The sequence below is a fragment of the Sinohyriopsis cumingii genome, chromosome 3 (genome assembly GCF_028554795.1).
Source record: "Sinohyriopsis cumingii isolate HCF-2022 chromosome 3, ASM2855479v2, whole genome shotgun sequence".
Classification (NCBI taxonomy): Eukaryota; Metazoa; Mollusca; class Bivalvia; order Unionida; family Unionidae; genus Sinohyriopsis; species Sinohyriopsis cumingii.
In genome coordinates this window covers 148,396,211-148,412,863 of record NC_142963.1, presented here as the reverse complement: position 1 = coordinate 148,412,863, position 16,653 = coordinate 148,396,211, and the positions used below count along the sequence as shown (strand labels likewise).

The following is a 16,653-nucleotide window of genomic DNA, read 5'->3' as shown; positions in this document are numbered from 1 at the left end:
TGGACATTTTATGCGTTGTAATACTCCAGATAGGATCAGTCGTTCTTTTTGTACCACCTTCAAGTTCAAAGGGTTCATATACATATCTTGCAGTCACATTACCTAATACTGGTTGTTTTGAAAAATCATGTCGTAGTACGGGTATATGTTCTTTTGTAACTGCATTAATAGGTTTCACAGAAGTTGCACGAGTGATTTCATTATTTGTTGCAGCTATCACACTTGGTGATCTTGCAACCCATTCGCGAGATTTCGTATCTTGAATTATTTCCTTCGCATACTGATATCCAAATAACCGCTCAGCAAGCGTTCGATTAAATCGTTCAACAATAGCCTGTTCACGATGAATTGCAGTATGTCCTCGTCGTATTTTGACGTTATTTTTTTTCATCAACGATGATACTGCACCTTGAAATTCTTTGCCAGGATCAACCTGTAATAGTTGTGGCCATCGTAGGGGTCCTCGTTAATAAATTCGCTCAAAAGCACATACAACTTCAGCAGCTATTTTAGCTGATAGTGGCTCTGCTTCTCTATATCTACTTGCAACGTTAACGACAATTAACGCATATTGATATGTTAATTGACGTCTGCCAATTTTGATAGTATCGTGTGGTAATAAAATATCAGACTGGTGAACTTCATTTGGCACGCTAACATCAAAATTTGCATACTCGATTCGTTTAGGCGGTGGTAGATCATTTTGCCATATTGTCTGTCGTGCTAACCATTTTCAGCAGCAACATGTGTAATATTTGCTGCTTCAGCGAGTTTACTAATCGCTGCTCTACCCCTCCAATATCCTCTTGGACTATAATAAATCGACTCCATTATAATAATAATCGGTTGATTACTTACCAGCTCCTAATGCTAGTGTACCCTTCATCGCAGATCTCACCAACCAATTAGCTAATGATTCTTTGAAAGATCTATTTTTTTTATGGAATTTAACGCATGATTAATTTTACGTCGGCAGTATGTCGCTGCTGAAGATCCTTACATTTATAAGCTACATCATGCGCGTGACATTCTTTATCAATAGCGTTTAATGGATATTCACTATGTCTTTGCTGATCTTGGTTATCAAGTCGGATATCAAGTCTGGTACCAGGACCAAAATAATTATATCCTGGAAGATGTTTTTCTCCTGGGTAATTAGCCTGGTAACTTTGTTAACTTCGCGGCAATATCACCTCCTTTTATTTTTGTCCGTTGGTTTGTCAGCGGAAATAAACTTAAATATGTTTGTACCACATCGTTCACACTTACCCGTAAGTGCTTGTCGTTAGTTTTCTGTCGTTGTATCTGTTAGTCCACTTGTGGGGGTACTCGTCCTGCATTTTACACAATATAAATCTATATTATTTATAATATTTCTATAACATGGATGTAACTGATTTTTCATCGACACGAAATCAAGAGCCGGTCAAGCATCATGCAGCGCTACCAAGTTCTGTCCGAATGATCATAATAGGTCCATCTGGGTCTGGTAAAACGCAACTGTTACTTAATTTGATAATGAGATGGTTGAGATGGAATAAGTTATATTTAGTTGTTCCTTCAGATGAAGATCAGAGATGTTACGAAGTACTTAAGGATTTTCATGAAAATGCAAAGTTGTTAAACGAAGACGTTATTGAATTTATTACTGATATCGGTGAAGCACCATCGGTAGATGACCTCGATGGGTTTATTAATAATTTAGTTGTATACGACGATGTGATGCTGGACAAACAATCAAATCCACCTCAGATATTCTCGCGTGGAAGACGTAAAAACACAGATGTGATTTATGTTACTCAGCGGTATACATAAATACCAAACGTGATCAGAGATAGCAGCAGAGAGTGTGCGACCTCTCCTCCGTTAAGGTAGGCCGTATAGACCTTTTGCCCAGCATTGGGGTGGGGCTTCCAATTGAGCCTTCCTTTTTGAAAGCTTCATTTTTCAAAATGGAACCTTCCTCTTTTAAAGTAAGCCGTATAGACTTCTTTGCTCGGATTTATTGAGGTGGGTTTACCCTCTCTGCTGCTTGACGTCCTAGCATGAAAGCAAGGTTATATGAATACTAAAATAACGCAATAATTGGTTGTACTGTCTTTCTTTTTGTTCTGAAAACCCCTTTTCTCTGCGTTGATTTATAAAGTACACTTTCAAAATCAAATAATTATTCAGTTTTGAGGAGAAAACATATTTTTTCATTAATCCATGATGGCTTAAAATTTTTGTTTATATAAAATCTAGTATGGCTCTGGATCTAAATGCAAATTCAATACAGGTGTGTAAGCAATGATTTTGTTTCCTATTTTTTTTGATGTTGTTGACTTCTTAATAACTGGTGCAATGGGTACAGTGATATTCTATATGGGCTCATTTCATGTTAGATGTTTCTGACTTTCACAAACAAGGAGTGGATTCATGTATGTACACAATTAATTATGAGCATACGTTTTGATTTGCAGTTTACAGTTAGGACTAAATCTTTTGAAACTGCTCACGGAAAAGTAAATTCTATTTTTGAAAAATGAATAAAACCTTTTTCATGAATAACTGTTGTCTTGTTATGAAATACTGGATCGTTCCACAACGGTTTTATTTCGCCCCATATCAGAAAAGAAAAGTATTTGAACCAGACTGGAACGGTCTGTGATTCAACATCTCAGGTGGCGCTATACAGTTTCGCATTTTGCATTAGGATTTTAAAGAAAACGAATGTCCCCGGCTTTCCTCACTGGTTATACTGGCTATTTAAAAAAGACCTTGTATATCTTAGGTATAATGCAAAGAACCTTTAATTCCCTTTATTTTGGTGTATGATTGATGGGTGTACTATGGGTTATAGAGTATACAGCTTGGCCTTACTTCAAATGTGCATCTTTCAAAAAAGTGCTAGCTCTACTTGGTCATTTTCACTTCCTGAACTTCAGAGGTAAATTGTATAAAAAAGAGCAGATAACTTTTTTTTACATTTTATATATTTGGTAATTCATTCATTGCACTTTCAGAAACTGGTATTGTCTAGTCTGGCAAAATTCATTTTCCCTATTTTAATAGCTGCTGTGTATAGTGTACTTTAGACTAATTCAGACTGATTTTTTAACACAAGGGAGCAGTCATTTTAGTTAGCAGTGTGCTTAAATCATGTAAAATTTCCAAAAGTACAATATCCAAAAGAAATATCATCCACATTACATTAATGTAGCATAGAGGAATGCAAACATTCTCTCCACTGTGCATGTTTTAAATGCGAACTACTTCACCTTACATACGTCACTCTCTCAAAAGTACATATTATCTGGTGAGCGCCACCTCAAATACTCATGAACTGGTTCATAATATTTTTTAATTTTTTTTTTCATTTCAGACAGTATGGCTGTTATCTCCAATAAGACGGGTTAACCTTTCAATTTGCCAGTTGGTTAAATGCACTGGCTTCCAAAACAAAGAAGGGGATGGGTACATAATGGCATGAAATAAGACACCTTTTTAAGCAATCATAATACACTTCAGAAGTCACAACTCTTAAGATGATAAGATCTTAAACATGAGACGCGTGATGCAGGAGTCTTCAGGATATGCATTCCTCACAAACTTGTATTGGACCTAAATTTGCCTTTTGACTACGATCAAAACAGCTCTTTAACAAAACGTTGTTTTATTTCCTTGTGTTATTTGTGTCTTCTTGATAATTGATATAATGGGTGCAGTGTTATTGTATAAAGGCGGATTTCATTTCAAATTCGTCTACCTTTCATATAATATATAGTGGTTTAAAGTACATAAAATAGTAATTATGGGTGAAAGCATTGGTTTACAGTTTCGACCAATTCTTTTGAAACTGCACACGGCAATTGGTTTTACTGGAAAAGAGGAATACATGCACAATTTACATCATGAAAAATGGATTATTCAACTGGCTCAGATTTGCTTAGAGAGGCCGGCAAGAGATCTGCAACTTACCAGACATCTTAACTATGTTGGTTGTCTCCGATTCCCATGAAGTAAAGTCTTCAGACAAGGCCATGGAAGACCCCGCTGGCAGGTGTGATAAAAAGGAAGTAGAGAAGGTGAGGGTGGCCAAGGACAAGGTATGTTCTCTGACAGGAGAGAGAGAGAGAGAGAGAGAGAGAGAGAGAGAGAGAAAGCTGGTGGTGGGCAGGCTATGGCAATGATAAACGAACCTCTCTAATCGTTTGTCTTTGCGTCAAAAATTATATATATATATATATATATATATATATATATATATATATATATATATATATATATATACATATTAAGATTTCTTATCTTGTCATTATAACTATATATATATATATATATATATATATATATATATATATATATATATATATATATATATATATATATATATATAAACAACCCCTCCTCTAATCAGTATCTAAGTGTCGGACTGGGCATGTCTGTTTTACCGCAAGTCCAATTTAAATCAGTGAGCCTTATCCCTATCTAGTACAGCAGAATCTGAACTGATGTCTAGCAAAACCATCCTGATTTCAGATCATTAGTGAGCCATCCAGGTTCAATACATAGTTGATGAATATGGTAATGATAATGATGATGATTATGATGACCATGATGAGTGCAAATGTAGTTAGATGAAAGATAGTCCTGAAGTTTTTAAACTTTGAACATCAATAAATATTCTTTATATAGGTTTTAGCCATACTATGTTCGCCTTGCTCATAAGTTAATTTTGGTACGCACACTAACATTATATAATTATACTATACTGGAATTCTTTAAGCACGCACTCACACACACACACACACACACACACACACACACACACACATATATATATATATATATATATATATATATATATATATATATATATATATATATATATATATATATATATATATATATAGGTGGGTGGGTGTGTATGTATCGCTTCAAAAACAAAAACATATATTTATGTACTAGTTTATACCAAATCAGAGCTAATCGAAAAATTATTAAGATGAGATGAGGTAGAGAAACATTTTCTGTTCGGTTCATACTGATGTCTAAATTAAAAGACGATGCCTGTTTAAGTTCAGTCACGAAGGGCTATAAGGAAAACACTACCATTCATGTTTCCATACTAAAATTCATCCATGTGTGCATCAGCCTATGCATCCACGTATTGACTGATCCGCCCATAGCTCCCTCTGTCCTTGCACAATTTTATTTTCGTTTATGCATATAATTTATATCAATACATGTTACTTATATTTACATGTCACTTATATACACGTTAGTCATATATACACGCTACTTAAATACGCATATAGTGATCCATTGTATCGTGCATTATGGAAGAGATTAATAATTTAATTTAATGTAATTTGTGAGATGAACAGGGATCACTAGAGAGAGAGAGAGAGAGTATACACCGAGTCGGACGTATCTTTATTGCACGTTAAGATTTCATCAGTAGTGAAATAACATAGGAATAAGCTGCGTTCCTGAAAGAAGTTATTTTTCCAGGATTTTTATAAGAGAGAGAGAGAGAGAGAGAGAGAGAGAGAGAGAGAGTTGATGTTGTTGTTGTGGGAAGTACCACTGTAGTAATAGTTTCTGATCGGCAATATGTCTTCTTCTCACAAGCACCCGAAATGTCTTCTGTGAATATTTGGTTAACAATCAACGGCTTTCTCTTAAGTCAAACGGATGTAGTTATATGGATAGGTGCCCACCAAGAACGTGACATGCACTGTACTAAAGAAATCTATAGGTACGTCTTAACATGTTTGTACATGTTTCTATAGTTCGCTTTGTATTGTTGCAGTCAATGCCACTCGGTGCAGTGTTTATCGTCATGTCAATGTTTCAAACAAGACTCTTGTCTTTGCCAAAGCTTGTGTTTGCTTTGTCAACAGAATATAAAAGAATCTAAAGGATGTCTCATTTAACAGGAAGTAAACGTTCGTGAAATTTTGAGCATAATCTAGAACATCCCAATTTTGAACCCTGAGTTAATGGTTACCACTACATTTGTAAATTATGTTGGAAATTTGAACACGCCCATTAGGCGGGATTTAGGTGACGGTAATTGATACCACATATTCTAAGATTTCACGTTGCAACTATATATATAGTTTTAGTGCACTTACTGGAGAAATAATTTGCATAATTTTTTCATTCATATATTTTCGCATGTAAAAAATATATCGTTGTAAATTTTTCGTCGTTGAAATATCACGTTTCTGTATCACATGACAAAAAATATCGGGAATTGACGTAGGAAAAGATAATATGCCCCTCCCCCATCTCTTTCCTTTATTCTTTTTTTCTATCTATCTATCTATCTATATAACTATCTATCTATTTTGCTATCTATCTATCTATCTATCCTTACATTCGTACTTTAGAAATAAATAAATAAATGTAGTTGAATAGATAACTTTACTTATTATGTATGAAAGTATCTTGCACGAAATTCGTATAGTGTGCCATACAGTACATGTGTAGATATCAATATTTGTCTTTGGAGCAAAATTTTAAAAATACCGAACAAATTTCAATGAGTTATCAAATTCATTAATATACTTGTGTATACACGTGCAATATTTTTAATAAATATTATGCATTATGTGAATATTAGCACAATATGGTTTTGTACCTATCATCCAATTGGATGTGTAGCACAAATGTACACGTATACGGTAAGCATTCTGAAATGTGAGGGTGTTTGTTTTGTTTTCTTCTGTCAGTTATAACACAGTGAGGCAAATATGAAAGGTAATAACGGATCTAGGTTCATAACACTGGGGTTCTTTTTTAAAGCTATGATTAAAACACTATTTTGAAATTTAAGAGCTTTGAAATTCCCACAATGACATCAATAATCACCTTACTTCAATATCACCCAACAACACTGAACGAGAGAGAGAGAGGGAGAGAGAAAACAACCAAGACAAAATAAAAAGTATATATATATATATATATATATATATATATATATATATATATATATATATATATATATATATATATATATATATATATATATATGAAAAAATGAATCTGTGCATGTGTCTGATAATAGTAGTATATGGGGGCTAAATAGCGTCAATGGAAAATACATCACGGATCTCCTTGGGCCTGTATAGCGTCAAGACTTTTCAGATCATCCTGGGCACGTTTAGCGTCAAGGGGAATTGAACATGGGGAATATTGGGCTTGTATAGCGTCAAGGGAAAGTGGGGTTGTTGTATAGCGATAATAGGTATGGAACAGATGAGGTGACGTCACGGTAGTGGACATTGGTAACAATGTAGCAAGGGGCTGACCTCATTTGGACGGAACACTGGCAACAATATTGCAAGTAGCTGACCTGAATACGCGCTACTCTAGATAGAGACAAATACAGGAGATATATAGACATAGACATATATAACACATACAAACACTTCGACATAGATTGATACCGTAGGGCAAATGAGAACATATAAGGATAAACATCTTGGGAATGTATAGGGACAAGGGGAATTTAGCATAGGGAATTTTACATGGATGGGACTCTAGCGGGACAAGGGAAAGTTTAACATAGGTTGGAGTGTCCAGGGACAATGGGGAAATTATGTAGGGCCTGTCTAGGGACAAGGATGGTAGAGGGCCAAACAAAACAGAGACAGAGACAGACATATATTAATAGAAGCCCAATATTTATATATAAAACATTACCTTGACCTGAAATTATGTTGGCGGTGTTCATAAATTTGCATAATTGTAATGATGCAATAAAAACCTATAATCAAGGAAAAGACCAACGCCAAAATGGATGTGACTAAAGTAACGCTAAAATGACGAAATTGTCCCAGAATTTAAAGGAGACTAAATATCTCCCCGAACATTAGATTACATTGGTTTAGACTAAAATGGATAAACCTAGTAACTATTTATAGTCTCAACTTGTGTGACGATCGTGGATAATCACCCATGTATCTATTTATAGCAATAACCTGTTGAAATTCCTATGAAATCCCATTTTCTATTTCTATCTACAACTTGTGAGAAATTCATTTGGAAAATACCACTATCTATTTATAGCCTCAAATTGTGTAACGTTCCTGCTAAAAACCATAGCATTCATTTATAGCTACAACCTGTGGAAAAACCGAAATGTATATTTATAGTCTCAAAATTTACATCTTCAATGACGTCACTGTACTGAACACTAGGGGAATAAAGGCAACAATGTTGCAAGTAGCCGACATAAATACACGTTACTGTAGGTAGGTAGGTAGGTGAAATATATTTGATAGGGATAAAGGGAGTTTTATAGAGACAAACAAAGACCAATACGTACACACACAAATATATGCGCGCACACATACACACAAACAAACACATACACACACAGCACACGGGAAGAGGAAAACACAGACCCCAAATATACTATCCACACAGAAGTAACGTGGGAAAAAACCAATTATCAACTATTCACACAAACGTACGCAAACGTATAAAAACACACAAATACACAAACACACACCACACCGAGGGAAGGATAAAAAACTCAATATCTACTATCAAAAATACCCCAATATTTACTATAAAAAATCCAATATCTACTATCCGCACAAACGTACGCGCACGCATACAAACACAATATCTACTATCTACACAAACATACGCGAACGGATACAAACACACACTCTACTATCCACACAAACCCAAATATACTATCCACACAACGTACGTGCACGCATACAAACACAATATCTACTATCCACACAAACGTATGCACACGCATACAAACACTCTATCCAGACTGAAGGTAAGGGTAAAAAACAAAAACAATATCTGCTATAAAAATACCCCAATATTTACTATAAAAACCCAATATATACTATCCACACAAACGTACGCGAACGCATACAAACACACACTCTACTATCCACACAAAGCCAAATATACTATCCACACAACGTACGTGCATGCATACAAACACAATATCTACTATCCACACAAACGTACGCGCATGCATACAAACACACAAATACACACACACCACACAGAACGAAAAAGAAAAAACAAACCCAAAATATACTATCCATACAGAGGGAAGGGGACAAACAGCACACACACTACTATCCACACAAACACACAAATTCAATATCTACTATAGAAAATACCCCAATATTTACGATAAAAAAATAATATCTACTATCCATACAACGTACGCGCACGCAAACAAAACCCCAAATATACTATGCACACACGGATATGAGAAAAAAAAATCAAACACAATATCTACTATCAACACAAGGGAAGGAGCCAAAAACAAACCCAAAATATACTATCCACATAGAGGAAGAGGAAAAAAAACAGCAAACCCCAAATATACCTATCCACACAAACGTACGCGAACGCATACAAACACAAACTCTACTATCCACACAACGTTCGCGAACACACACAAACTCCAAATATACTATCCACACACATGGGAAGAAGAAAAAATCAAATATTATATCCACACAACGTATGCGAACGCATACAAACACACACACACACATACACAAACATACACACATACATCAGGAAAGGAGTGAGTTACACTACTCCACATTCACACAAATTGGCAACTTGAATAGTCTCTTTTCTAGAGTATTGGGGTAGCCCTGAGAAGGGCTGTTGTTTTGAACTCCAGATGCACCTGGATAATGATGACACCTCCCAGGCCGGGCACCACAGACACATCGACGGCTTCAACCGTTGTTCGAACTGGTTTGAGTGGTTATGAGTGGCCTCATCATCCCAGTTTTCACTTTCTGGAATAGTGAAGACTTCCTTCCTTCTCCAATGCCACCCCCGTGCATGATGACGTTGTGGTGCTGGTAGTGGCTGCATTGTGGTACTGGTTATTGTTGTTTTTGTGGCTGTTGTGTCTGTGGTTGTAGCTGACATCGTACTGGTTGTGGAAACGTCCTCACTTCAGCCTTGACGTCACACAGAGGACTTTGCATGAGGTGAGGCAGGATTCTTTATTCCTTCTCTTTCTTAGTTTTCCTCTCCTCGTCTTCTTCAAGCCTGGCACTTTCCTGAATTGTCTCCATGGCCAGCTCATCCAGGAGAGGCCTAGTATACTTCAGGTGCATTTGGAGTTCAAGCAATTTTGCAATACTGTTACTCATTTTTCGTAGTTCACGAATCAGCGACGAGTAGCCAGACTGATGAACGCTATCGATTTATATGCGTGAAGTGCGGACATGAAGGAAAGCATCCCGTTACCAGAACTTATAAGACCGATGTTATCTCAAAAACATGTCAAAAATATCTGCAGCGAACACAGAAGGAGCAATACAATGGAGTTAGCGACGGAAGTATTAATCCCTGCACAGGCGTTGAGCGCTATTCAAGGCTTAGGTCTAAAGATCGCCTCCGGCTGGAGCTTACGAGCACAGCCAAACCGAACCACGCTCTTACTAATATGGGAGGACAAAGAAATTAAAAGAATTAGGCCCAGAACTCGGCGTAGAGGGAAGAAATATACGCAACATCAGCTGGAGCAAGATATGCAGACCCAGCCAGTTAGCACACCACCCACCTCGAGACCACAAATAACATCTAGCCAACAGATGTCTATAACTAAAAAAGAACCCACCTCGGAAAGAGTGGTAGCAGAACAAAGGGCCAATTATGTCAGAGAAGCGTATGGCAAACTCAAACTCAATTATCGGAGGCGTTACGTTCTTCTTTCACTCCGGTATTACAGGCGATCGCAGCTGAAAGAATAACCACAACAACAATAACAGTGACTGACACCATAGCAGCGGATTTGGAACTATCTACCTCAACTGAAGAACTATTATCAGAACCAGAAGAGGAACTGGAGGCGGCTGAGGAGGAGGAGGGGGACATAACTATTATCAGAATCAGAAGAGGAAATGGAGGCGGCTGAGGAGGAGGAGGGGGACATTGACCCCCTCGTTGAGAAGTACACCGAAATGGGGCTGGATCAAGCATTGTATGACGTCAACAAAGCAGGGCAGTTCATAATAGCCATACAATGCATTGCCTACAAATCTCTAGACACCTTTAAACCAAAACCTTCTCAATGGGGATTTGTGGTCAGAGTTCTCCCCCAATTCATCAAGAATCATGAGACTAGGAGTGCGGAAAAGATCGTGAGGGCGGAAGAGCGACGTGGCACTTTCTAGCAGCAAAAATAGCCCTTTTTAGGGCTCCAAAAGATTGCCTTTTTTAAATAAGGAACCATCTTTGGCTTGGTATCGATCCCTGACTAAACTATTTTCGAAACAAACTTGATCCATTGGAACACCGCAACAAACTTAACTTGTTAAACCTAACAGTGACAAAACATTCATATGTCGCTTAGACATATTAACTTAAATAGGACTAGTAGGGCTTTTTATGTACACTACGTACTAATATTGGATAGGTACGTTAGGAAGTAGGAAATTTAACAGACTTGTAAGATTTGAACTAATTGCACAGGTGGCTAACACACTATTGGTATTTTTAATTGTCCATTAGCAAAAACTGGACTTGATTTGAAATAAGTACGGCCTGGCGTTTTGGGGAGTACTTAACATCCATGGCTGGCTTCTTTTTCCTCCTTTACCACGCTCTGATATCGTACACGTGGCATAATGTGGAACGATTTCCACCTACCACACGCCCAGGTGTCCTAATGTGACGTCATCGCGGCCGACCAATTGTAGCGGGCATTACATACTACTTGGGTTGACACCTGGGGCATTTCAATCCAACTAAGAAACATGAGTGTGTGGTGTGACTATTCCCACTCATGTTTAAAGCCTTTCAGTCAGGTTGTTAAGGACTAGTTAGTCCTACACCTGAGTGGCTAAATTAAAATGTACTATGTGAGTACATAAAAGCCTGGGAGGATGAGGCTGTCTTCACTTCCCCCAGGAGTAATTAAAAATCACGCGGTGCGTGAATAAACCAGTGATACATGCTCCATTGGAACGAAAATCACTATAATTCAAGTAAGTCAAGACAAGATAAAAACATGGAACGCGCGGACCTAAAAGAAACACTCACTCACTTTTTAACCTACAATCACAAACTACAAACAAAAACACACTGACTATTTGACAAGACAGGGAAAGGAAGTGTTGATAGACGCATTTCTATTTTTTTGACATAAAATAGAAACGAAGTGCTTATAGACACACAAAATAATATGATTGCCAATTGAACTAGTATCTCTTTTCTATAGCATTGGGGTAGCACTGAAAATAGCTGTTGTTGTGGTTTGGTGAGTTATGGCAATCTTTTATCGTCTAAGGTTGCGTCCCCGTCTGGAGGCAGGCTTCAGCACAGGAAAGGGCCCGTTTCTTCGAAAAGAGAAGGACAACTCTTTCGTGTCTACACGGCAGACGACAAATCCTCTGTCTGGCTCCATCTGTTGCTGCTGCTACCGTTCTCTCTGGTCTTCGGTCACTTTCAGCATTCTGACATTCTCTAACTCTTCAAGCTTCGGTATCAGGCTTTTCCTGACACGATGTAAATTCACGTAAGCTCCGTTCAGCTTGGCTAGTCTTGAACACATCTTCATAGGAGGATGAGTCAACAACGATGGTCAGACTGGAACTGCCTCGATTTATATGGTTCAAGCGCGATAGAAATCAGGGTTGGTAGACATCGTGGTCAACGACAAAGTAAAAGTGACAGAGAGAATGAGACATCGTATTTAAGTAGCGTTGCTTTCTGGAGTTCGTACGTGTCCTAACGGCACAGTACCGTCTCTAGCACTCTTGATGACACCAACTGTCTGTTTTTTATTTTCTTACTTGCAACCTTTTTCTTTCGTGGTAGGTTTGAATCGAAGGGATGTCAACTTCCAAGTCACAGAAGGTAGAAAGACACAGAAAAAGACAGATATTTCAATGAGAAGTTGAAAATCAAGGAAAAAACCTAATGTAATAGTACAGGCTCCATCAGCAATGAAAATATTAAAGGAAGCAACTGCAATAACAAAGACAATAGTAAAGCCAGTGATGAACCCAAGAATAACAACAATCGAGTCAAACGTAATAAACCATCTCCTTTGATCAACACTACAAATACAAACGAAACAAAACGGACATAGTCCAAAACACAGAAGCAGAAACAGAATAAAAACAGGCAAAAGTTAGACACGTGTTCAGCAACAGCAACAGTTCAGCATAATAAACGTTCATCAAATACCAACACAATTACATCTATTCGCTTTTCTTTATTTAAGGAAAGGCTGGTAATCTTTGGGACGTATTTAGGACCCAGAACGGGCCGTGTTAGAGGAGCCAGATTTGGCTGTTTAAACGGAACCGGAACTAGCAGGGTCCTAAGAACATAAATTGGTAGTGTCCTAATAGCTATCAGAAGCACTCGAACTTATTCTCTCATTTTATCTTCAATTTACTTAAATCTGTCTATCAGGTCAGACAGTTAAAACGAGATGTCTACGATACGGGGATGTAATACCTGTCAGAGCTTGGATTCAATCTTGATACTCAAGAGCAAGCTTGGAATGAGACATGTCTTTATATGCAGTTTGTTGCTACTCCGTGGTCACAAACTAAGTTACTTTGTAAAACTTAACAAATAATTATCAAAGATATACATGAAAATGTAAGAGGAACTTACAATATTATGAAGTGAATCCAAACAAATCCTGATAGAGTTCTACGAAGGTCCAAAAAAAAAAATGAAAAGATTCTTATAAATTTCAAAACCGGATATGTACTGGTCCGCTAAAAGTCTTGACATTGTCAAGATGACATTGTCCAGAACACTTTGAATAATTCACAATAATTCCAGCATAATATTATAATCCAAAAAATGAACACTTTCTATTTCCATTGAACAGTCTGAACAAAGGTTTTTCCTCTCGAATAATATCCAAGTACAACATAAAACATGTCTTCAGACTTACAACAGGAACACAAGAAATGAGGATGACTCCAAATTAGGAATGAATCTTATCACTCAGTTCTCTCCTTATATACACTTTCCACTACGATTATATTCACGAGACCTAGCCCAACCAATAAGAACTTTCTGAATTCTTCTTAAACCGTCCAAACCATATCAGCCAATGAAATTAAGCCAAAGTCGTCATTAAGTCTTATTATTAAGATTATTATAAGTAACTGTCAACACACACGTAAACGTCTGTTTATAGTTCCTATGTAACAGACCCTAATCAGGTAGGCAATATTTAACTAAAGATAATCTGTATAATTTACAGCCATGAATAAAAATTAAACAAATTAGATAAAAATAATGTATCAGGAATTACAAAAATATAGATATACATAACATTTAATTATATGCCATCTATAAAGGAAAGAATTTATCAGCTTAAAATAATGACCAAACTTTATCATATATCTAGGCTGTATTAACATGAATCCTACAGTGGGCATGATTGCAGCCCTTTTAGCGCAAGTTTGAAAACGTTTCTAGAACGTTCGACTGAGTACGCAAACCTCTGAAACATCCTATTAATATTAACGCTCTTCCACGCATGTGTCTTTGGATTAGGAGCAGAGAGGGTTAACAGACCTTTTGCTGAAAAGTTATTTTGAAAACTAAGATCTTGTGAGAAACAAAATATATAAAAAATAAGGTCACTAACGCTAAACCAAAGCCTCTAACTTAAACGAGAGTTTCTCTAATTGGGTTAGTTTTTTTTGTTACTTTGTCTTTGTAGTTTTTTTTTTTTTAAATTTTGTACGCGCGTTTCCGTTTATCCGCCTGATGTCTCATTGAGGTTACACCCTGTCTGCTGCTATAATAAGATCATTGTTTTTTTTCGATAATGACACCGGGTACGGAGTCTTACAGAGCTAGTTAAACTATAGAAATATTAGAAGCAATCAAAAAGTTTTGGCCTGTTCGTGATTATCATGTACAAAAACTTCAAGACGTCAAGAATCACATGGTGAATATGAAGAAGGTACAGAACAATTTGTTAAACTTATTACACAAGTTACGGAAATATTTGCAGAAGCTACTGAAGGTATTCTTGCAGCAGTTAAACAAACTGCTGAACACTCTGGAAAGATAGCAAAAAGAACTAAACAAACAAAAACGATTTTAAGATATCTTCCAGCTGGAATAGCTGATGCTAAAGAAGGACATGACGATGAAGAAAAACTTGAAGGTGCTGTTGGTGGAGAACCAGAACCAAAAAACAACAACAAAAAAAAAAAAAAACAAAAACAAAACAAGCATAAAACAGAACTAAATGATAAATTTTCCGAGATGAATAATTCCTACATAAAAAGTATTGAAGAGGTAAGATTATTTGCACTTGCCGTGCACAGTTATGATGATAGAAAAATATTTCTGAAACCTGAGAACGCTAATAAATATGTAATTCGTGAAACCTGGCACAAGTGGATTTATAAAGTATACCGTCGAACTGATAATATCAAAAATGATAATCCAAAATATATTAAATATATTGATGGGATAAATAAACATCTTGAAAGCTTACAATGTTTACAAAAACGACAACAACCACAACAAAAACAAAAACAACAATCAAAGCAACAAGTACAAATAACAAGTGAGGAAGAACGAGAATCTACAGCAGAAGAAGTAATTGATGGAGCTTATGATAAATATTTTGGTCCAAAAACAGGAAGCGGTCTTATTACTTGTCCTGACAGTATTCTTGCCGATGTTGACCGAATAGAAGTTCTGATCGGAGGAAAACGCCAGGAAATAATTCTTCAGAAATTATGAATGAAATATCTGATATTTGTCAAAGATTATTATAGGCGGTGTTATGGATCGCAACATTTGTCATTCTCTCATGAATAAAATTGTCGAATATCATAGTGACTGAAAACAATTAATTAATCAGCATATAATTTAAAAATGATTATACACACTGCTCAACGTGGGCCTGTAATAGTCAGGGTAGTAAACTCACGATTACCAACTTACAAAGCGATTTACGGAGATAGACTCGGTGATGATGTTATGGGTTTATTCAAAAGATGGCTCCAAAAGCAATACCGATTGCAAAACAATTAAGAATGAAGGCTGTTGAGGCTGTTCGTGATAAAGGCATCGGCGCTATTGGTAATCTTGCCGGTAAAGCATTTTCATCAATGAAAGAAAGATTAGCTCGATTAGTACGAGGCAAACCACAACCACCAGTAAAATTACCTAGCACTGAAGTTATGCCTGCAAATGTCAGTAAAATAATAAATCAAGCTGCTAATTAAAAACTACCTGTGTTGGCTGGTATTCCCATATCAGAAAAAAGAAAAGGAAAAAATATAACTGCTAGTCTGATAGCAGGAAGTGGTCTTCGTGTTAGACGATAGCAATTATAATAAATATGTTCAAGCGTATATTTGACCCAGCGTTTGATATGGACACACCGTTCTTAAAGATGAATCTATACGTGATTGTCAGTTTTATTCTTATGACGCACGACTACCAGATCAGCGTGGTCGAATTGAATTACAAGTTCAAGATACTAGCAGATATTTTTTACCTGCTGAAGTATTTATTGAAGTAGAAAGTAGAATTTTGCAAGATGATGGTACAGTAGTTGCAATTGGTGATGTAGTTGGCTTTATTAACAAAGGTATTATGGCGTTGCTTGACAGCGCTACATACATGATTGACGGAAAAAATATTGAA

The 16,653-nt window shown here is 36.6% G+C and overlaps 1 protein-coding gene across 2 annotated transcripts in view; it reads left to right on the top strand.

The window, feature by feature from the left end:
• The first annotated feature begins 3,283 nt into the window (after window positions 1–3,283).
• The window catches only part of LOC149804114 (uncharacterized), a 48,452-nt gene continuing 35,082 nt past the window's right edge, over window positions 3,284–16,653 (top strand). Inside the window, exon 1 of one of the 2 annotated variants that reach the window (XM_089954079.1) lies at window positions 3,284–4,088. In XM_089954079.1, coding sequence (XP_089810205.1) covers window positions 3,975–4,088 — 114 coding nt within the window. In that variant the 5' untranslated portion in view covers window positions 3,284–3,974. The remainder of the gene's footprint in view (window positions 4,089–16,653) is intronic. The other variant, XM_089954078.1, reaches the window with a different exon arrangement.